The 21,685-nt window shown below is 42.2% G+C and overlaps 1 protein-coding gene across 1 annotated transcript; it reads left to right on the top strand.

Moving 5' to 3' along the window:
- The first annotated feature begins 1,474 nt into the window (after positions 1-1,474).
- ddhd1a (DDHD domain containing 1a) lies at positions 1,475-20,995 on the top strand. Its single transcript, XM_070842491.1, has 13 exons — positions 1,475-2,735; positions 4,577-4,753; positions 12,676-12,804; positions 14,280-14,427; positions 16,545-16,651; positions 16,890-16,996; positions 17,080-17,342; positions 18,155-18,230; positions 18,394-18,543; positions 18,862-18,926; positions 19,015-19,187; positions 19,652-19,849; positions 19,951-20,995. Exons 1-13 carry the CDS (start codon positions 1,937-1,939, stop codon positions 20,136-20,138), a joined length of 2,580 nt encoding a protein of 859 aa, XP_070698592.1. The 5' UTR covers positions 1,475-1,936; the 3' UTR covers positions 20,139-20,995.
- The last annotated feature ends 690 nt before the right edge of the window (positions 20,996-21,685 follow it).

Raw genomic sequence — 21,685 nt, 5'->3', positions numbered from 1 at the left:
CATAATTACCCAGTGTTAGAGCAATTTTTAATGAGGATCATCTGGCAAATAGCAGTATTAGAACGTTCATGGAGTGCATATCATCATACATGATGTGCATCTTTTGAGAAACAAAACACTCACCCCCGATGGGCTAGAAAGGTGCCTCTAAAAAGTTCTTTGTTAATATTGAACAGTGGCTGTACAAGTGCAGCCTGTGTTCAGTCAGTTACATTGGTTTCCACAGGCGCTCAACAATGACCAAAACATACACAGAAGCCTCTCAACCTATTTTTGCAGAATAATCCACCTCTCAGGTATCCATCCATAAGCCCAGTTCCAAACAATCATCATTCAGCCAAAACAGAGCTACATAAGCTGTTTCCACATTGTGCTTTTGCCCTCAAATAAATCCAAAGTTCCTCCGGAAGCTCTAGCTTGGACTGAAAGACAACATTTTTTACAACCACGATCCAAGCCTGCAGGGGGTGTGAATGTGATAGCCTACTAAAAAGTCTGATTTTGGGTGAGTAACACTTCAATAACGCACATTGTGCAAGTGGTTGTTGATGGCCAGAAGCATGGAGTATTGGACTGCAGAGGGGCGGGACGAGTTTAAAGTTTAATTCCCACTCTGCAGTAAATTAGAACACAGCAGGGTAATGTCTGTTTATCCCAAATACAGCTGCCTGGGCCTCTCTCCTATCCCTCTCCTTCTCTCCCCACAGACCACACCACGGGCTCAGGATCACCTGGACCAGCAGTAAACACACAAACGTCCCTACACAAAACACGCATTATGCAAACACATGCACTTGCATAAACAAACAAAACCAGTGCATGCGTGCACATGCACACAGATAAAACTCACACTGTCCTCATGCACTCAGACACACAGATGTAAACACACCGGTTGTGCACTAGAACACATCACAAATAGATTTTGGAGTTCAATGGCACCAGTGACCAGTGACTCCCACCAGTTAAGTGGGAGTAAATTACTTTGTGGCTGCTTGCTTCAGTTTGACACTATCTGTATCTGACTGTACACCTCTAACAGTCATATACAAAGAATATTTGTATGGGAAATAGCCTATATGAAGGAATAAGAAGTGTTAAATTGAGTCTGTGTCAGAGAGATGTTTGTTTTGCTCTATTTAAAATCTTGTGGCTGCAGCAAAGTTTGCAGTGATGTTGTACTGGACTGTAACAGCAGTTTTCGTCAGTGCACTGAACCAGCTGTGATGTTGGCTTTATAATGAGTAGATATTTGCTGCTATCTGGTGGCAGCTCAAGTTTTTAGAAATTAAAATAAGGCCTCTTAACTATTGATAGGCGTTTGTCTCCATCTAGTGCATAACAAGAGGAGTGCATCTTATTAAAAAAAAAAAAAAAAGCCTGTCGTCACGTTCGCGCAAGTTCTACGTGCGCGTTCACGAATGAATCCTGTGATCTATGCGTCAGCTGTCAAGACACACACACGCGTGCGCGCGCATCGCACAGCACCGTCTCTATGGGAGATTTGTTTGGACAACGAATAAATCGGAAATTCCTCAGAGACCGGAACATTCAAAGTATGGTGACTGCAGTATTGCTCCTATCGAGCTGGACTAAAGCGACGCGGCGACAGGAGAGTGGTTTGGTCCTGGTTTTTGTTAGTTAGAGGAGGAGAAAAAAGGGTGAACAGGTTTTCCGGTTGCAACGTTGCAGACTTGCTAATAAGCTAACGGCGGAGTTCTCCAACCGGCTTCATTAGCTAGCAAGCTAGCAGGCTGTCAGGCTGGCGCTGCACTCCGTGGTAAACGCCGTGGGAGCCTGTGTGAAGGTGTTAAGTTTTGTTGAATGTTTTTATTGTAGCTAGTATGAAATCGCCTGATGGCTGTGGCGAAGTGTTGCGGGCTTTGTTAAGGTGAAGTGGCCGCCGAGGAGGTAGTGAGGTTGGGTTGCTCAGATAGTTATGAGCAGTTTCAACATTACGACCAAAACCTCCGTTTTAAGTTCGTCTTTGTGCGCCGACTGTAAAGGTTCGCGGGTCAGAGTTGACGCCACCAACAACAACAACAGCGAGTGGGATTTGGGAGGCGATGTGTTTTCGTGCTGTCATGAGATGAGTCCCATGGACGATGCGGTGCAGGCGGGGATGTCCTCGGTCCAGTCGGGACTGGACGGACACCTGCCGCTTCTCCACGCCAGACACCACAGCACCCAGGACGGGTTGCTGTTTGACCTGAGCTCCCCGGAAGCCTACCTGGACAGCGGTCCTCTGGAGTACGGCGGCAATGATGCGAGCAACGCGGGTCCGTTGTTCGAGAGGAGGAAGAGGTCGAGGTCCAACAGCTCCAGACACCGATTCAACGAGGTGGTCACCGAGCTGGGTCCGGAGGAGGTACGGTGGTTTTACAAGGAGGACAAGAAAACGTGGAAGCCCTTTGTCGGGCACGACTCACTCAACATTGAGCTGATGTTTCGAAAATACTGCGAGCTGAACCCTGGTGCAGCAGGCTCCCAGGTCAGCCGTGGGGAGGAAGAGTGCGGTAATAACGGCGTGGAGAGCAGAGGGCTGAACTGTGCAGTGCCTGTGGAGACGAGGACCAGCAGTGTGCACGGAGGCCGGGGGTCCCTGGACACGTCCACCGTGTCCTCGGATGAGAGGGACCCTGACAGCATTGAAGTCAACGTTGAGCCTGTTTGTGTCCTTGGAGGGCTCTATGAGGTGGATGTCAAAGAGAGGGAGTGCAATCCTGTTTACTGGAAGCGTGAGTATCATAAAAATCACCTGCCCAAACTCTATAAAATCAAATTTTTCCTGTGCATCAGTCACACATTATGTTGCTCATAGAGGCAGGTCTCAGAGGCATCAGTTAATGCATGTCTATAATTCTTGTTGTATGCATATACCTCATGTATACTTTATAATCTGCAGCATAATAGCTGACAGCATACAGATTAATGACCCACTCACAGACTGTGGTGCTTATTCAGAGACTCGTTGCAAGCAACATCCATCCCTGCTCCCATAAAAGATACAAACTAGCAGCTGATTTCTCATTCACTTAAGTCACTTGCTGAGTCCTGCATTGTTTTGCAGTTGTTGTTGTTTTCAAGGGCAAGTAATTATGTACTTGCTCTTTTGAGAACATCTTAACAACCCAGGAAGTCTATTGGGCTCAGCTGATCTGTGCTAACTAATTCATGGATATTTCCAGGAAAGGGGAGGGAACAAATAAAGGCGGTCACTATAGAAGCTGTAGAAAATCTGACCTCGATGAAAGGGTTCATGGGTAGCTGGTTCTTTTGAAGGTTAACACCAAGTGACATTTAGAGAAGCAGTTATTTTCCTGAATGTCCATGCCGTGGATGTAATTCCTTTGTGGTCGGCTCAGACCCTCGCTGTGCCTTTTCAGCTTGGCCTGTACCATGTCATGTTAACACTGAAGACCCTGATACACTACATTTGAGATGGAAACTAATACAAGAGGAGATTATTTAAAGAGTAATCAAAAGCATATCAGTTAAGCAGAGAGGCGCCAGTTCATGTGATGGGAGATGGGAGGCGGAGGAGTTGTTGATAGACTTTAATCCAAGATGTAAAACATCCACTAAAATCCAAAAAAGAAAGGTTTTGGAAATTGTTTTGGCAAATAACATGGAGCCATTATAATAGCTATTTATTGTTGTATGTAAATGTAGCAAAAGAGTTAAAAAGGTCACTTTTCACTTCATGGGAACTTGATGTTATGTTATGATTACAGGCTTATCTTCTCTGACCAGACATGGGCCACTTGAACAAATGAATGAGTAACATCTACTGTGAGCCGATATCAGTGTCTTTTCCGTGTGTCTATCTTAGCCTTGGCATTGTGGTTGGCCTCTCTGTCTGTACATAAGAGTATGTGCACATGCGTTTTTATCTTTGTCCAGATAAGCAGTCTCACTATGTGCAGAAAGGGCCCTGTCTTTTATTTTTAATCTCTAATTACTGTATTCACCTCCCGAGAATGAGTTAATAGTGTTGCTCAAGACTGTGATCAAAACTGACCTCACTCCATGAGCCACTGAGACTTGGCCCTCCTGAGTTTGCAAGACCCAGACGTGTTGAGTAAAATGGAAATCGGTTTATGTAATCGAAGAACACATTCTGAAAGAATAAATGACTCACTCAATAAGGAGAAAGTAACTGTTGTAACACTGTCAACAGGAAGGATTTCTACTTAAAGGTGCCCTGTGGAGTTTTCCCATTAGATTCAGCGTTACTCACCAAAACACACTGAGTGTATCCTTGCTTTCTAACAAATGATGCATTGCATGCATGCTCGTTAAGCATTTGGAAAGCTGATTTTTTTTAAAGTACTAGCTAACAGTTTCCCCTATAGTTGGTGAGATATTGTGAAGGAGCTTGTGCACATGCATGAGACAAACTGAACAGAGACCCACACAAAAATGCTCCATAGCACTGCAATTGGTCAAAAACTCCAGAAGGAACTGTTAATATGTAAAATGTAAAATGACTTTATTTGGCCACAGTAGGCTGGCTCTAAAATGTCCATCCTACTGTTAAGTTTTGTATTTAAATCCATTCTTTTTTGCTGTCTTACAGAACAAGACCATATTCCCGTCATGAGAGGCCAGTGGTTTATTGATGGTACCTGGCTCCCATTAGAGGAGGAGGAAAGTGACCTCATCGAGCAGGAGCACCTGAGCCATTTCCGTGGACAACAAATGCAGGACACCTTCGAGACGGATTTGGTGGTCAAGACCGTTGACAGCAAAGATGGTGAGAGAACGGGAAGGGGAACAGTAGGAGAGTAGGGATAAGGTAGTTTAAGTTAAGGAATGCGTGGCGCCTAAGAAGCGCCTAAATCTAGAAAACTGCAATTTGTATCAGATTAAACAACACAGAACTAAGGCATCCACTCTGGTAACTAAAGTCTGAATAAATAAATGCTGTTAATAACTTGGTAATAGCTACATTTGCAGGTGGTGTCAGAGTATGATTTTTGGTTGAAAGAAAAGACCAAAAACATTATTGCGTATAAATCAAAACACAAAAACTGTACACTGCATTCACCAGCCCTGCAGTATTTTTATTCCAGGCAGGCAGTATCTTGTAAATGAACACCTGTATAGTGCTGTGTTAGGGCAGCGAGGAGATGAAAAGCTCCCATAGGCATTATTGGTGATGAATTCCATTAAAAAGTGAAGTCATCGTCTTCACAATAAAGCCAGAAGAAAAGCATTGCGAGTCATAAATGAAGAATGATGTGACAGCCCTGCCCGCTGTAGTATTGACGCACAGTCAAGATAAATGAATGGTGCAGGTGCCTCCATACATGTGGGTGTAGGTTTTGTCATGTCATCCACCCAACTTAAAGCAAGTGCAGCTCGTGCATTGTGGGACGTCTCTCCTGCAGGGCTGGCTCAGGGAAATGTAGCAGGCTTTAGCTGTGAAAAGCAAAAAGAAAGAGGTCCTTTGATTTAGCGATCTCCTTAAGGCCGCCAGATCTACAGGACCTTCACTGGTGATAAATGTGTGGGTGTGTGAATGTGGCAGATAAATAGAGTGAAAAAAGATGCAGCAACTGTGAAAGAGGGTGAGAAAATGTTTAGTCTGCTTTATAAAAACCAAGCAGATAATTGTGAGGGACGCAGACACATTCATCAAAACATCACCAAGGTAATCTGGAACATTCATGCAAAAGTACAAATCACCAGCTCTGGGAAGGAATAGTGACATGTCAGCTGACATGTCACTATTCCTTCCCAGAGTAAATTAAGGCCTATAAAGAAAGATATCATCAGAGCGTTCTAGTATGTCGGTGATTCTTGCGTCCTCACTGTTTTTGTCATGTACATATAGCAACTTCCACATCGTTTCTGAACTGAATCTTTGAGACAAAACTGGGCGGTCACTCCTGGTTTACAAGCATATGTGTACATATACACATGGACACTGAAAGAGCTGTATATGGAAGCAGCCGTATAAACAGTCACAGAGGACAGGGGATCATAGCCAGATTATCTGCAAGTCAGGTGTGTGAAATATTGTACAAGGGCACACAAATTGGTTGTGTGACAACCTCCATTGCACAACACACAGATCATATGACCTTAGTTTGACCAGTGGATGTGCTGCATTACTGCAAGGCAGAATAGGGAAGAATTCTACTCACCAAATCATGTAATGTGATGTAATGAGAAATATGCGCGTACCCTTACACAGTAAATGTTATTAAAACCCAATGCTGGCTGTACTTTTACATGTTGTTACAATTTCCTTTTATACGTGGAATTTAAAAACAGCGGGCATGTGTTTGAAACTCCCCTGCTGCCTTTGTTGGCAGATTGTTTTCCACTCCTATATTTAGCAGAGTGTTAAAGGGAGCGATACATCCCGCTAATTCACCTTGTTTTGGTTACAGGGAGCCTTCACGGTACACTATTTCATCTTGAAACTAGTAATCTGATGCACTTGGAGCCATTAGTAGGCTGCCTTGAACTGCAAGCAAGAGAGCTGTGCTTTGACATTACTGCAGTACATACATTTCCCCTGTTATCTCTCCCCCACCCTATCTCTAGTCTATTCCTTCTCCCTTCTCTCTGCTTGTGTCTGAGTAACTAGCTGAGACTAAAGGTTAGTGAAGCAGAAGACATATGGTAGGCATACCAGCGTGCTATGCAGGCATAACACTGAAATGTGGGCAGGACTACTGCTAGGTACAGCAAGAATACCCTGTTCTCTTGTGAACTTTCCTGCTTATTCTTCATTAAATCATTTCGGACAAAGGCAAATTCAGAAGTAAGATTGTGTATGCGTGATATAGTAAATTTCACTAAGGAAAGATCAATAGTCAGTCTTATTGCTAATCACATAAAAATACAGTGGTAGTTTTCACAGAGGTTCTTTCAAGATATCCAAAGAAATGAGGATTCATTTAATGGCTCTTGTGAACTTGAAGTGATTATTTTTAACTTGTGGCCCTCACAGCTCTTATTTCAGTAACTGAGGCTGAAACTGGCCACAAGATCATTACAGCTGATGAATTCTATAAACTGTCTTTTAATATTTTGATTTCCATCGGCCAACTTTGATTAGCAGAATGTTTCTCAGCATAATGGTGTCAGTGTTATTAAAGGTACACCCCCAACTGAGGAATATGATTTAACTTAAGGTGAAGCAGGAAAAATAGTTAGAAGAGGATCTCATCCATTGACTTTAAGGTTCTTGTAATTGTGTGTATAAAGCAATAAGCCTATGGTGGAAACTATAGGGTGTGTCCCAGTCTGTCAAGCTGTTCAGACGTCAAGAAAAATAAAGCCAGCGGGCCTGGCACAGGGTCAGCTGTCAACATGGTACTTTGGTTTCTTTGAGGTAGGCAGGGCCCACACGTTTGTTTGTGTGTGCTACATATTCAGCTGCATATTTATTTAACCAGCACATGAGGCTGGGAACACACTGCTTGATTGATGACTGACACACAACAAAAGGAACCAGAAATTGCTCGTCTAATAATTAGCTGTTGGGATCTTTCTATTTATTTCTTGTCAGACGTCAGTTAGTTTTGGTCATCACTTGTGCTCAACAGTAACAGCAGTAGCTGATTTGTTTGGTCAATCTGGAAATTAGTGGTGATGATGCAGTCGCACCTTCAGGTGACCTACTAGTCAAGTAGTGTGATATAAACCCAAGGATGGTCGTACACTGCAAACCACCACACAAATTGATTCTCATAATATTCATATGAGAATTGTGTGCACAGTAGATGGTCCAGTCACTAGGGAGCACCTTATAGATGGATCCATCAATGCTGTAATGCCCAGATGGACTTTACTAATAGCTTTTACAGCAAACAAACTTCCTGTGTACTCAGCAGGTCTCTGTTCCTCCTCAGCCTTTCACCTCTGCCGAGGGAGACACTGCTGACATTTGCAAGTCTGATGTCTGTGTTATCACGGAATGAAGGATTTAGTCTGATCTGAGACTTGTGGACTTTGCTGATTTGATTAACAAATGCCGTCAGTAGATGAAGACATCCACTTACAGCTGATTCAGTGATTTCATCGACATGGAGCAGCTGTTAGATTTTGATTTTAGCTAGTATCTAATTGTTCTTTAGGACAATAATTTGGACATGTGATTTCTTTTAACTATTTATTTCAGTTCAACAAATATTTACCAATAAGCATGACAGATTATAGCTAACTTACTTTTAGTCTCTGTACATTTCAACAGGGCAATAAAATATGATTTGATTGCAGTCAAACCTTATATCACAGTGACATTATTTTCATTATTGAAAAAATATATATTTGCAGAAAACCCTTAGTCCAGGTCATTGCCCTTGCTTGCCATTGTTTTGAAGTCTTTTGTGTTTGTGGAGCAGTTCTTTACCAGCTGCCATTGTGTCATCCAATGTCAATATTTCGGACTCCAATTACTCAAACATTAAATTGTAATTAACAAGAACGAGTGAATGAGTTGTGTTTCTACATTACTTTATTATGCAAGAACACTGTAATTATCTCCACGTATCTCGTTCTAAAAATACTGTAATTTAATTGTGTTCTCTACTCTTATTATACTCTTACAGATCTCATTGTATGTTTGTAGTCAGCATGTTCCTCCACCTGAGTCAGATTCAACATTGGTTCTGTAAAACATTTCTAGTATGCAAAATATAAACGAGTCACTAACCCAAACGGGACCATGAGTACTGCTAGATGCTTTTCTTGCTTTTCTTGATTTCTTGCTGTTTGTGTTTCACATCTTTGCAAAATACCTTGAAATCCTCACTAATTTACAGTCTATGCTGCTTAATATACAATATACTGGTATGTTTTATTTTCTCCTTATTTTAGACACGTACTTTGGGGAAAAGGAACTTCTAAATCTGTTTCCATTGATGTATTTAGCAAACAAAATGTTTTTTCAATACTACTGCCTTTTTTTTAAATCAAGCAGCAGTGTGTTACACATACACATAAATTTAAGATGTGATTAACTTCATGACCTGTTTAGCTTTCACGGTGACGGTTGTAGTCTTCTATAATGAGTGTAAAACAGATGCTACCTCAGTCATCCTAGGCATGTGTCAAGCAGCGCTGCATTTTACGTAGACCCCGGCCCTTTACTGAGCCATTATGTTGGATTATTTTCATGATATCTACCTGCAGCCACCAGTTTCTGTCAGTGACCAGTGCGGGCTCTGTGTCCAGGGCCTTGAAGGGGTAACCTGATAGCAGCGCTACTTGATAGATTGGCCTGTTCAAGAGTGATGACAGTGGTAGCCTGTGTGACTGACACCCAGGTTTTGGCCATTACTCACTCTCTCTTGGTTGTTAGTTCTCTCCCACCTGCCCCCTTTCTACGTCCCTTTTCTGTTCAAATGGAGCGGATATCAGACGAGTGCTAAAACTACATGTCACAAGCGCAAACGCTGCCAAGGTACTGTAAAATGCCAAGTTCTCTTTTAACTTCTGCTGTACTAGATCCGCTAGCTTGTTTCCTCTCTCCCAGTAGATCCTAGGTCCTTATGGAACTAGATTTTCCTTTCTGTTGTGGCTCAGACGTGTTCAATCTTATATTTAGAACTAGACCTAGGCTCAGTTAGACATGGTTGTATTAAAATGGATTTAGGCTGATCTCCCAGTGCTCCATTGCAGCCTTAACTGGGCCTAGTGGCTAGAACTTCTCCCTTTGTGCTGTGACCCAGAGTTTGGTATTACTGCTGTTGCTGCTTTTTGAGGGAACCTGTCTGTCTGTCTCTCATTTCCTTGCCGGGATAGTGAGTAGGAGGCACGGTTCACTCAACTCTACTAGGGCAAGACTCCTTAAACCAGTGAATTTGCAATAAATAAGCTGGTCCTCAAAAAGCCACCCCTCTTTACCCCTTTTTTACCTCCCCAGTCCCATCTCCCACGTTCTCTCTCATTGCTTTCTTTCGCTAAACCTTTCTGACAGTATGATCATCATTAATGAACCACCACCATCAGCTCTCACTCTGGGCTATGAACAAAGCTCTCTGTTGAGAGCCCAGCACAAGTGATGAGCTGAACAGAGGAGCTATTGTGGCCCTTTAGTATAGCCTCCTAACATGTTGTGTAGAGTCGCCCTCTCAGAGGTCCATCACTGTCCTAGTTTTTGGTATATTGACCCTCATCAAAAATGCCAAAGAGAGAGGTCTCATGGTCTGTGTCCTCATCTCATAGTAAATCCAAGCAGCCATTGACCTAAAGTCAGCAGGGAACAGGGATTTTCCTGTTCTCACATATCAGCTGGGTTGGGACTTTTACTGAACTACAAGTACTACAGTTTTTGACTAATTATTATTCTATCTTTTCCTTCTTTAACTTTAACTAATGAAGGCAATGTAGCCAATGCTTTTCTTGCCACTCTTGCTTGATAAAATGGCACAGTCCAGCATGATAGCAAATTAATGTTATTAATTTGTGGAGTTCATACTTCTTTCACCCCTCCCAGCTCTGTGGTTTCTGAATCTTTCTCAAACCCTCCCATAGACAATGTCCTTGTTCAACACTTTACCCAGTTCCTCCACACTCCTTGTCACGTCCTTTGTCCCTCACCCCTTACATTTTAACCCTCTTCCTCATTCTATGTTCCTCAGTAATTCACCATAGCGGTGTTAGAAAAACTCCCTCAGTAAACTCTTTAACCTTTCTTGGTTGGGTGCCAGCTCCTCTGCACACATTGATCCCTGTTGTTCCTTTCCCTTCACAATGCATTGCCTTTCACTGTAAAACAGGAAGCATCCTTAAACAACCCAGACGCATCACTCCGTCTCACTTTCACTTTTCCTTTTTAAACTAATCAAACTAATATTTTATATTTTATTTGGTAAAGCCAGCTAACTGGAGAAGTTCAACATACAGTAGTTTCCCCCCTAGCTGGACTTAAATAGGCCTACCTCCTGTTTTACAGTGGACTCTGCTACCAAAAAAAAAGCTCAACAGTCTGAAGTGGCTTCACCCACCCTTGTATAATAATAGTGTGTAGATCTCATGGCAATTGCTACTGTCCTTTTCTCCTTTGTCCTCACAAGTGTGTCCACAAAGGAGGCCACTTTAAACTGTTTGAGAAGAAGCCAGACTAGATGGTGGAAGGTTCTCTTCTCAGAGGAGTTATTTGTTCCCCTCCACTGCTGCTGTCATAGAGTGGTTTAGTGTTATTCTGTGTGGTGGTAGAGATTAAGCAGATGTTTGCTTTGTTGTTCAGTGGCTTCATTTGAGGACCTGCTAAGATAAATGGAAACGTGTGACAGAGGAAACTGTATGCTTCTGCATCTCTCGCTTAATTTGCTGGCTAGCAAAAACTTTGTCCTTCCCTTTGATCGTCCAATTTTAGCCAGCGCCCTTTACTGCAACCCCTCTGGTCCTTGTGACAAACTCTCGTTCCAGACCCTGCGTGTCCTTCTCCTTTAGAGGCAGCAATTCCTTTTCACACTGGTTGCCCTCAAAATGAACAGGTCCCAGCTAAGGTATAATAACTTCTTGGCCTCATATTACTTACCAGTCATTCTGGTCCGATGTTAGCCGCCATGCTACAGAAGCCCAGCTTCACTTCAGCATGTAACACATCAACACATAGGCTCAGTTAATATCTTGTTTTATTCATTCACATGTGATGTAGAAAGAAACACAGCAAGATTTTTGAATGTCTTGACAAATGTCTTACTCCTGCCCAGTCGACCTGGCAAGTGTTTGACTAAGGAATGTATAATCAATGTCCAAATATTAAAGGATGAATGAGAAGAAAGACATGGGTTTAAAATATGTACAGGTCTCACACTTGACATGAGCTTCCCCGATCATTTTCCCACTCCTAGAAAAGGTACATACAGTATAGTATGTAATACAATAATCATTTAAACATTTCTTGTAGTATTTCATTTTTCATTTTGTGGGACTATATGGTTTAGCTAGCAGCTTGTTTCAAGCTAGCAAAAAGGTAATCGGTAACATTTTATTTATTCAAGTACTTACCCCAGTATACCCCATTCTTAGGGGTTTTAATCCCCAGATTTGTTCAGAGCAGAACAGAAAGAGACATGATTGTGCACTGGACCCATGCCAAAGTCTTTGACCAGTTTCAACCACATGAACTTGACTGCACAGGACATTGAAAGGACATGCTGCGGAGACATAAATAACTCTCTCAAGTCAACCAGTTTCCTTTATCGCTCTTGGCTTCTATAGCAATTCTCTGGCCATACCTCTGCTCTTACTTGCTCTAGTCACTGCATTACACCTTGAAGCAACAACATGGATAAAAAGTTTAAGCGATGTAGAAATCGGCACGTAAATGTCGTCAGTCTGATGATGTACAAGCAGGACATACAAGCAAGAGCTGAAATATGCAATCATGGTATCAGATGGTTTGATGTGTTCTTCTTTCCACCTGCAGATCAATGCTCCAGACTGCATTTGATTGAGCTGTGTGATTAGATTGGTCCTTTAGCTTTTTTGTACTGCATTCAAGATGATCACAACTTGGTGAAATTCTTACAATGTCTTCAATCTCTCTCCCTCTCTCCTCACCCTGAAATTTGTAATCACAACCATTTTCCTCCAACCTGATTTTTCCCTTCTCTTTGCCCAATTTCTCACACTGTCTGCCAATGCCCTCATCTCTTTCCCCTGTCCATTCATTCACTCACTCCTCTCTCACTGCTCCCCCTACAGCCATCCACAGTCTGAAGCTGAGTCGGACCCATGTGGATTGGCACAGCGTGGATGAGGTATACCTCTACAGCGATGCCACCACTTCCAAAATTGCACGCACCGTCACCCAGAAACTGGGCTTCTCCAAAGGTCTGTAATATGCACACTGTCATTATTTTTCTAGATAATAAGGTATCAGTTCTCTGATTATACTGTGCGTGTGTGTTTGAACAGTTGAGGGTTTAAATCATTTGTTTAAACTGTCTCATTACTAGAAACTGGATCAATGTACATATTACTACAATTTCAAATGGCTCGGAGCTAAATGCCAATGTCAGATTGCTAATATGCTGACAGTAGTTAATATGCTGCTGTTCAGGTAATAATTACATTGTTCATCATCTTGGTTGTATGTGTTAGCATGTGAACAGTTGCTAATTAGCATTACAGCTGAGGCTGATGGTAATATCATTAGTTCAGTATTTATTTGGTCATAAACCAAAATATTGGACCAAGTGAAATTTTGACCTCATAATTGTGTTAGATGAACTGTCAGAGGATCACTAAAGTTAGTAGAAATCATCCTGACGGGAACATTAACGTCTGTACCAAATTTCATGGCAATCAAATATATGTCAAGATATTCCACTCATAAATAAAAAGGGGGAAGGTAAGGCAATCACTTAAGTCATTAGGATTCATCCTGTGGGCACCATGAATGTCTGTACAAAATGTCATTGCAATCTATCCTCTAGTCGTTGAGATATGTAAGGCTGGACCAAAATGGTTGGACTGCCTGAAAACTGACCAGTTGTCATACATTGAGCTAACATGGCTAAAACCTTTACTGCTTCCCTTCTTCGCCAGGTCCGCACCTGTTCCCACTTTGTGCACATCTAATGCACATGTGATAAACTGTACTGACAGCTGTATTCACTGTGCTGCCATTTGCACGTGTTATTCAGTAGGGTACAGTTCAGTCTCTTAACTGGATTAGCCCAGAAAATCATGCACATGTCCATCTGCTACGTTCAGTGGCTAGGTTTGATCAAGTGGCTCCAGTGTAACAAAAAAGGTAGCAACCACAGTTCGACTCAATGCTTGATCTGTACGAGTCTAATCTGATCCATAGTCTCTCAGCTCTACAGTGCATTTTCATCTCCTGCTTGCAGATTATAAGAGGAGGAGTTGGCACTGATTCCCTGACACACAAATGTTTAGTGGGGGGAAATCTCCTTAGTGCCAGACAGCAGCAAGCTCCATTGGCTCTTATCACCTTGCCACACAGCACATGACTGGACTAGACTATAGATTCTAAATTAGGACACACATTCATCCCTCTAGGCACATTACAAGTGCTGCCACTGAGTCTTGGGCCACAGTCACAGCAGGACATTGTGTCTCACCTACTGGCCTCTTTGGACTCACGCAGCACGTTACTTAAACACCATCACACAGATATTTATAGCCTTCTAGTGAACATAGTGTTTTAGCAATACAGTACAGAAAATACTATAAAAATTCTACACAAATGTGTTTTTTCTCTCCTTACTGTGCAAACACCACAAGCAAACAGCTAGCTATGATATGTCCAACCTCGTCCTCTGTCCTCTGTCCTCTTCCAGCCTCCAGCAGTGGGACGCGGCTCCATCGGGGTTACGTTGAGGAGGCCTCTCCTGAGGACAGACCCCCTCAGACTACACACATTGTGTTTGTGGTTCATGGGATTGGACAAAAGATGGACCAGGGACGCATTATTAAAAACACTGGAATGTGAGTTTTGAGAATGTTATTGAGGATTTATATGTGTGCAAGAGTTTTTCCACATTTATTGTAATAGAATTTGTAATGGGTGGAGGGAAAGTGTACATTTCTTCACACACTAAGCAAATCCAGTCCAAGTTAAGAAAATTGAATTTTGTTCCTTTTCACTTCTTTTCACAGTCTCTCTCACACTTCTCACACTGTCATTTGGTTTTTCTTGTAGCTTTTGTAAGGACATCTCACCTCTTCCTTCTTTTGACTTTGTATCTCTGTCTGTTATGACACAGGCACAAACGTGTGGCACCCTGCTCCTTTAAGTGGTTATGAATTGTGCTATTGCATTTCATATCTGTGTGGTCCCTGGCCTCCTGACTAACCTTACATTAGATGTTGTTTATTATCAACTGATAAGGGGTTTCAGATATCGACCTGTCTGGATAACTTTTTTTTTGTTCAGCAAGATTGCCAACTATGTTACTAATGTATTTATGGAATGCACAACTACAGTCCTCACAGAAAAATGCAGGCACTGCTCATTACACATTACCAGCTGCTGTTTGAGCATTTGAATAACACTGCACCTGCAGTCATTTTGTTCTCTTCTCCTCCTTTCTTCATCTTCCACGCTCTGTCTTCTCTTGTTCTAAACCTTGTATTGTTAAATTGCCCACAGTATGGGGGGCAAGATGGCACAATGCACGTAGAAAGAAAACAAAAGGAAACATATTTGCCTGATAAAATGCATCTAGTGAAACTAAGCACATCTGTCTGTCAGCAAGGCCTGATGCCGAATGCTGATCCTTTAACTGGCCTGACTTCTTTTTGTCTTTCAAAAGATTAATGTGTTCATGAGGAACATTTTTGTAGCAGCCACAGTGGGGAAGCTACAGTGACAAGGCACAATAGTCACAATGTTGTTGCTTTTTTGATAGTGGGACACAAAAGAAGTCACGCAGTAGCTCATCAGCATGTAGGCTATCTGTTAGTTTCACATTGTTATTCAAGACTCTAGATGGAGTCCTTTTTTGTGTGTCTTTGTGTAATGGACTGTGTAAAGACATATCTGACTAAATGGCACCACTGCACAAGCCCTAGACCATGAAGTAGTACAGGCAGTAGTACAGAACGTGGGGACCAGAGCCATGTGTGTCTCTGTGTCACAAAGTTAGCTACATGCCACTGCCTGCGGCTTAGGCCAGATAAGCAGGTAAATTAGACCAAGTCAAGCTGCAGAGCACTTTAAGCCTCACTCCCAGTTCCCCGTGGATTACATCGTACACACTTTCCTCAGCCAAGAGGAAAGATCAACCTGACATGTCTAGCCAGCTCCTTGTTTTGTTTTTTATTTAGAACCTGAATAACGTCAACTCTCTCAAGCAGCAGTGGAAATGTAAATTGTGAGGTTTTAGGGTAGTATTGTACTCTAAACCTAAAACAGAGAGCGTCTTTTTAAAACCTGTCTTAGCTAAACCTAATATGTAAAAGCTCACTGCCCAGTTATTGACAGCCTAAAATCAAGGGAATCCTTGTTAGTGCGTCACAGAAAGCTCTGTAGTGCTGCGCTCAGCCCTCTGAGCATTTAAGTTCCCCTACAGACACACTAGCCCACAGATAGTCCTGCATTAGGTGCCCCATTCACAGACCAGTCAGCTAAAAGCCTCTCCCAGGCTTCATTTACCCATGTCAACACTGAACACTCACCCTCTCTCTCTTTGTGTATTTAGCGTGTCCTGCAAGCTAATGCTGCCCCATATAGGACTAGTAGCATTGCAGCCATTGTGTGTTGTGCTACATGAGGAAAGCTGCTGCTTCAGTGAGCAGCAAAATGGGCGTCACTCCTCTCTTCCCAACAGTCTTTTAAGTCTGTGAGAGAGCGAGTACAAACACAGACTCCCTAGTCAGTCTGCAGCAGGTCCGGATATACAAAGAGCATGTTAGTCATCCACTTGTCATTTTAGTACACTGTTGTCCAGACAATCTGATGAGCCCTTTTAGTGCATTTTGTATCTGAATGTGTTGGCATATCAGCCAACATATACCCGAATAGCCTCTAAAGTAATAAAGGTGTCAGTGTGCAATGTTGCCCTCACATGCTGTGTGGTCTTTATCGTCATGTGTCTATTCAGGCTGAGGGAGGGTGTGAGGAAGATGGAGAAGCACTTTTCAGAGCACAATGACGAACACGTGGAGTTCCTGCCCGTCGAGTGGCGCTCCAAACTTGCACTGGATGGAGGTTAGTGTGTGTTTTAACATGTAGTGAAAGCACCTCTCTGAAAGTGTCAGTTGAAATTGAACATCATTAACTCTGTAGAATTAGGATTTTATGGCTGAGCTGTTAGACAGGATTACATTAGATTTTATAGGTGTGTTAGATTTTACTGGTGTACCTAACAAAGTTTTTAAATACAGGCACCATTGTGTGGCATTAAATCTGTGTTTTATACTGTGATGTTGGTGCTCTGATTCTGTAGATACGGTAGACTCAATAACACCGGACAAAGTAAGAGGACTGAGAGATCTTCTCAACAGCAGTGCCATGGACATCATGTACTACAACAGCCCCCTTTACCGGGACGAGGTGACAGTCACACACTTCCAGAAACCAGAAATTACATTTCCCTGTGACAGACTGTTAAATGTGTCCTCCTCTTGTCTTTCCAGATTACCAAGGGCCTAACACAGGAGCTAAACAGACTGTACACACTGTTCTGCTCCCGGAACCCCGAGTTTGAAGAGAGGGGAGGAAAAGTGTCCATTGTGTCCCACTCCCTCGGCTGCGTCATCACGTACGACATCATGACAGGATGGGATCCTGTGCGCTTCTGTCTGCAGGAGCATCATGCTGTGGAAGAGGAGCTGGATCTGCGCTGGATGTCGTATGAGGAGAGGCACCTTTTAGAGCAGCTACGGCTCACGAGGACTAGGTAGAGCATGCTAATGTAGAACTTCAGTGACTTCTAGCTTGGCTTCAAGGACTGCAAGTATAGTTGTAAGGATCTTCAAGAGACTTTTGGGAAGAAAGTGGTCAAGATCTGAGGGAGGCTTGAGAAATAACTTTTAATGTACAATACCTGCTTTCATAAAATCTGAGGTAGAAGTGAACATGAGCAGCAGAACACTAAAGAATTAAGTATTATTCATTAACCAACTATATACTATAGCACTATATTGGACTTCATTATGACAGTTTCCTAATTTCTCCTCAGCTCGGTCCGAATGAACTAATAACACAAGATGTTTATGCCTTTGAAATCACTCTCTGCCTCAAATTCAATAGCACACCAAGCATTTACCTTTCTATTCTTGGCACACACACAAAATATGGTGTGTGCTGTGAGCTGCTCATCTCATGCTCCATTTTTAGGTGGCAAGGTTTGTGTCCTGTTTTTGTGAGGCAGCAGGGCATCATAATGCTTCATGATCAAATGGAAGGGAAGAGGCTTTTGATATATCTCCTCTGCACCATACAGTTTAGTGTGCACACCATTACCTCAGTGAAACAAGAAGCGGCCGGAAAATATCTGAGTGGTGCTGAGATGGTTTGATGACTGGCTTATGGACAAAATTTTTCTGTAGATGATCGGAGAATCAGCATGTATGTCTAGGTACCTTGAGGTTATAATGCATAAGGGGATATTCAAAACAGTGTGTAACGGGACTGATTTTCAAGCTGTGGTGTAGTTTTTCGTTTCTTTTTCTAGTTTATTAACACTGTGTCCCCTCCTGCTTCTAAAAGGTTACGAGAGCTGGAAAATCATCTCCTCACACTAGAGGCTTCTAAACCCTCAGCACCCCCAGCCCTCAAATTCAAGGTAAGTTGCTCAATTATAAGAATGTATCATATGTGTACCATTACAATATTGCATTACTGTAAATTAATAAATATCAATGATTGAAGTTATAGCACTGGAGAAATGCTGTCTATATTAATACCAAGGACTCTGTTTTATCGTCTTTGCACCTTTCATCTCTCAGGTGGAAAACTTTTTCTGCATGGGCTCACCTTTGGCAGTGTTCTTGGCCCTGAGAGGGATCCGTCCTGGTGCCAGCTGCCACCAGGACCACATCCTGCCCACCTCCATCTGCAGCAGGCTCTTCAATGTCTTCCATCCCACAGACCCTGTGGTCAGTCTCCCCTGATTGCCCCCCAGCCCATACAGATGCTCCCTCTCTCTCAGGGCTATGACACGTCAAGATTTTCTTTTCTTTTTGTCTTTCGGTTTTCTCTCTTTTCAATTTAGTCCAAACACATTTATGAGTAGGGATTGGCTGTTTTTACTGGACACTTTCCACTGTGTTCTGCTAATAGAGACCCTTGCAATTTGTGATGTCCGGGGTTGAAATAAAATCTTGAATGAATTTGACAACTTGAAATAGTAATTATATCTAAAATAATTTATGTGTACTGTGAGCTAACTGAAGTTTTCTTCTTGCTCTGCTCAGGCCTACAGACTGGAGCCCCTCATTCTCAAACATTACAGCAATATTGCACCTGTTCAGATCCACTGGTAAGAATTTCACTTTCACATCTTAAAACAATTGATATTATCCCACAGAATATGAATCTGAATATTTGGGGTTTATTTTCTCTATCAGGTGTAGTGCCATTAACCCCACACCCTACGATGAGGTGCGGCCGACCTTCTTGAACCCAGTCAAAGACCCGACGTCTGACACGGAGAGCATCCCCAGCCCGAGCACTTCTCCTGTCCTCGCCCGCAGGCACTATGGAGAGTCCATCACAAGCCTGGGCAAGGCCAGCATACTGGGTAAGGCACTACTAAAAGTTGTTACGTTTTGGTCCAAACATTTTCATTCTTTTACATTCAGATTTTAAAGCTACCTCATGGTTAAAGAATACAGGATCTGACCAGTTTTAGGACTCATATTTAGCTACTTACAGATGTGTGAGGTTTGGCTACTACCGTGAAAAATGTCTGGGGTTTTTAATACATGTAATTTTCTCTTTAAACTGGCAAAGGGAAATAATAAATAAATAATATTCCATAGGTAAAAAATAATTAGCTCCTGTGAGGTTCAATATTTGAAGTAATGTTAGATGCTGACTTTGTACTTACTGCACTACATCAACAGTGCCATCATGTGGGGAGATGGAGAATGGGCCCATACACTTTATTTTCAAAAGCATTACTGCTTATTGTCTTCTTCTGAACCATAAAGCACTGAGCATATCTGTTTATTTTTCTCTTCCTCCCATCCACGCTCGATGTAGGGGCGGCGAGCATAGGGAAGGGCATTGGAGGCATCCTCTTCTCGCGTTTCTCCCGCTCCAACAGCCAGCCCTCAGTGTCGTTAGGACTCGAGGGAGGGGCAAATGCTGAGGAAGAGGAGCAGAAGCGGACAGAAAGTCAGTCCGCATACGGCCTTTCCACCATGATCCGACCCACCTCACCGACCAGTGACACATCACGTTAGTTCACTTCACCTGTCCAACACAAAACAATCATAAAGAAAAGTATCACATACGTCAGTGGGTTGGGAGGGTATAATATCTCTATTTCTGTCTTACAGTGGAGCTGGAACGGCGTATCGACTTCGAGCTCCGAGAGGGTCTGGTGGAGAGTCGCTATTGGTCAGCAGTGACCTCGCACACGGGTTACTGGTGCTCACATGACATAGCACTCTTCCTGTTGACGTTCATATACAAGCAGAAGACAACATCCTCTGACCCAGCAGAAGACACTCCGGAGCCAGACTAAGGCAGCACATAGTAACAACACATGCACACTTAAATGGTGTTTTACAACCCTGAAGCGTTGTGTCACCTTCTTAACTGATGACCTTCATTCATTTATTTTTCATGCGCACAAACTGCTCAAATACACTAATCATCTTTTTCCCCAATAGTCCCCTGTGATCCAGCTCTTTTAACACTTTACTGACAAACTGACTTAATTCCAAGACATGCTCTTTTTGTGTAGTTTGTACATTATGGCGCACCGTTAGGGCAACCGTGTTGGACTTGAAGCCCTTAAGGAGGTGTGCACCCTTTGCCAGTATGACCGCAAGCTACAAAAAAAAACACGGAACATGAGACGAATGAGTTTTGATGCATCGGAGTTTGTTGCACCCAGAGGAAGAAAGTTCTATCTTCATCCCCAAGTCTTCAACCTTAAAACAGCTGCGGTCTGTTGATCAAGTGTCCATACAGTTCATGTTCATCAGTGCTTAAATCCAGCCTCTCTCCCACAGACTCATCCTAGAGCCTTGTGATAAACTTGCCTGACCCTGGGTCACGGAGGCTTCCAGATCCATGTCTGTGCTTTTTAACTACTTTTTTCATGAAGGAGAGAGAATTATGATTGCAATGAAAAAAGTAGTTTTTTTCTTTAAAATAGATCTTTAGCTACTATATCTTAAAAAAAACTTGATGCTAACAAGCAGATGCAATGCCTTTCAAAAATTAGCCAAATAAAATGACTCGTGCAGAATATTTCTGTTTAGTTTCTCTGAACAAAAACATAGGGCATTATCCCTTTTAATAATCTTTTGGAAGAAGGAACAAAGCAAAACAAACATTATATTTTCACTTTGTTTTTCTTCTTCAATTACTTTTTTTTTTGTTCGCCTCTTTTTTTTTTTTACATCTTTTGACTCTTGAAATAGATGTGCACCAAATAAGACATGAGTAAAGCACCGCTTTTATACACAACATTCAACTAAAGCAGAGTTTCTCTTTGTGTTTACTTTTCTTCATCTAACAGTACCATTTTTTTTAAAGCACCAGGAACAAAATGTCTTCTGCTAACACAACAGTTACAGCTGAATGTCCTTGTATCATGACGTGCATATCTACACTGTTAAACAAGGGCCGGACGTGTATAGTTACTTTCTTACACCTAGTTTATGTTTAAAATCTCTTGATGATGTCATTTACGAGACAAGAGGTCGCACTCAAACCAATCACAGTCATTCAATCTTATTTCCATACATATACATGAACAGTAAGTTATGGAGAGAATTTTCTGTGCTATATCTTTATATTGATATCCAGAGGAAATCAATGGTACTAGATGTATTTTTTCTTAAAAAAAAAAAAAGAAAGAAATATTTTTCCTAGCGATTTTCAGGCTCACGGATAGAAACCTGGATCTCATCTTGGGGAAAATGGGATTCAAACTTGCGGCCAAATAACATTTATGTGTCTAGCTTATTAGCTGCTCAGCTTTAGTATTGCTAAGGCAAATTCATACTCTAAAAAGAAAAAAGAAGGTAACTCACCAAGGGTAATAGCAGCTTCTTTTTT

The sequence above is a fragment of the Pempheris klunzingeri genome, chromosome 13, assembly GCF_042242105.1.
Source record: "Pempheris klunzingeri isolate RE-2024b chromosome 13, fPemKlu1.hap1, whole genome shotgun sequence".
NCBI classification, from domain to species: domain Eukaryota; kingdom Metazoa; phylum Chordata; class Actinopteri; order Acropomatiformes; family Pempheridae; genus Pempheris; species Pempheris klunzingeri.
Note: the sequence above shows the minus strand (reverse complement) of the source record. Positions and strands in the feature narration are given on the sequence as shown.

What these genes read in the sequence shown, in the direction of transcription:
- ddhd1a (XM_070842491.1), top strand. Translation starts at nt 1,937, where the DNA reads ATGAGCAGTTTCAACATTACGACCAAAACCTCCGTTTTAAGTTCGTCT. An exon ending in ATTATTAAAAACACTGGAAT is followed by an intron (nt 14,428 to 16,544) that starts GTGAGTTTTGAG and finishes GTGTCTATTCAG; the next exon opens with GCTGAGGGAGGGTGTGAGGA. An exon ending in CTACGGCTCACGAGGACTAG is followed by an intron (nt 17,343 to 18,154) that starts GTAGAGCATGCT and finishes TGCTTCTAAAAG; the next exon opens with GTTACGAGAGCTGGAAAATC.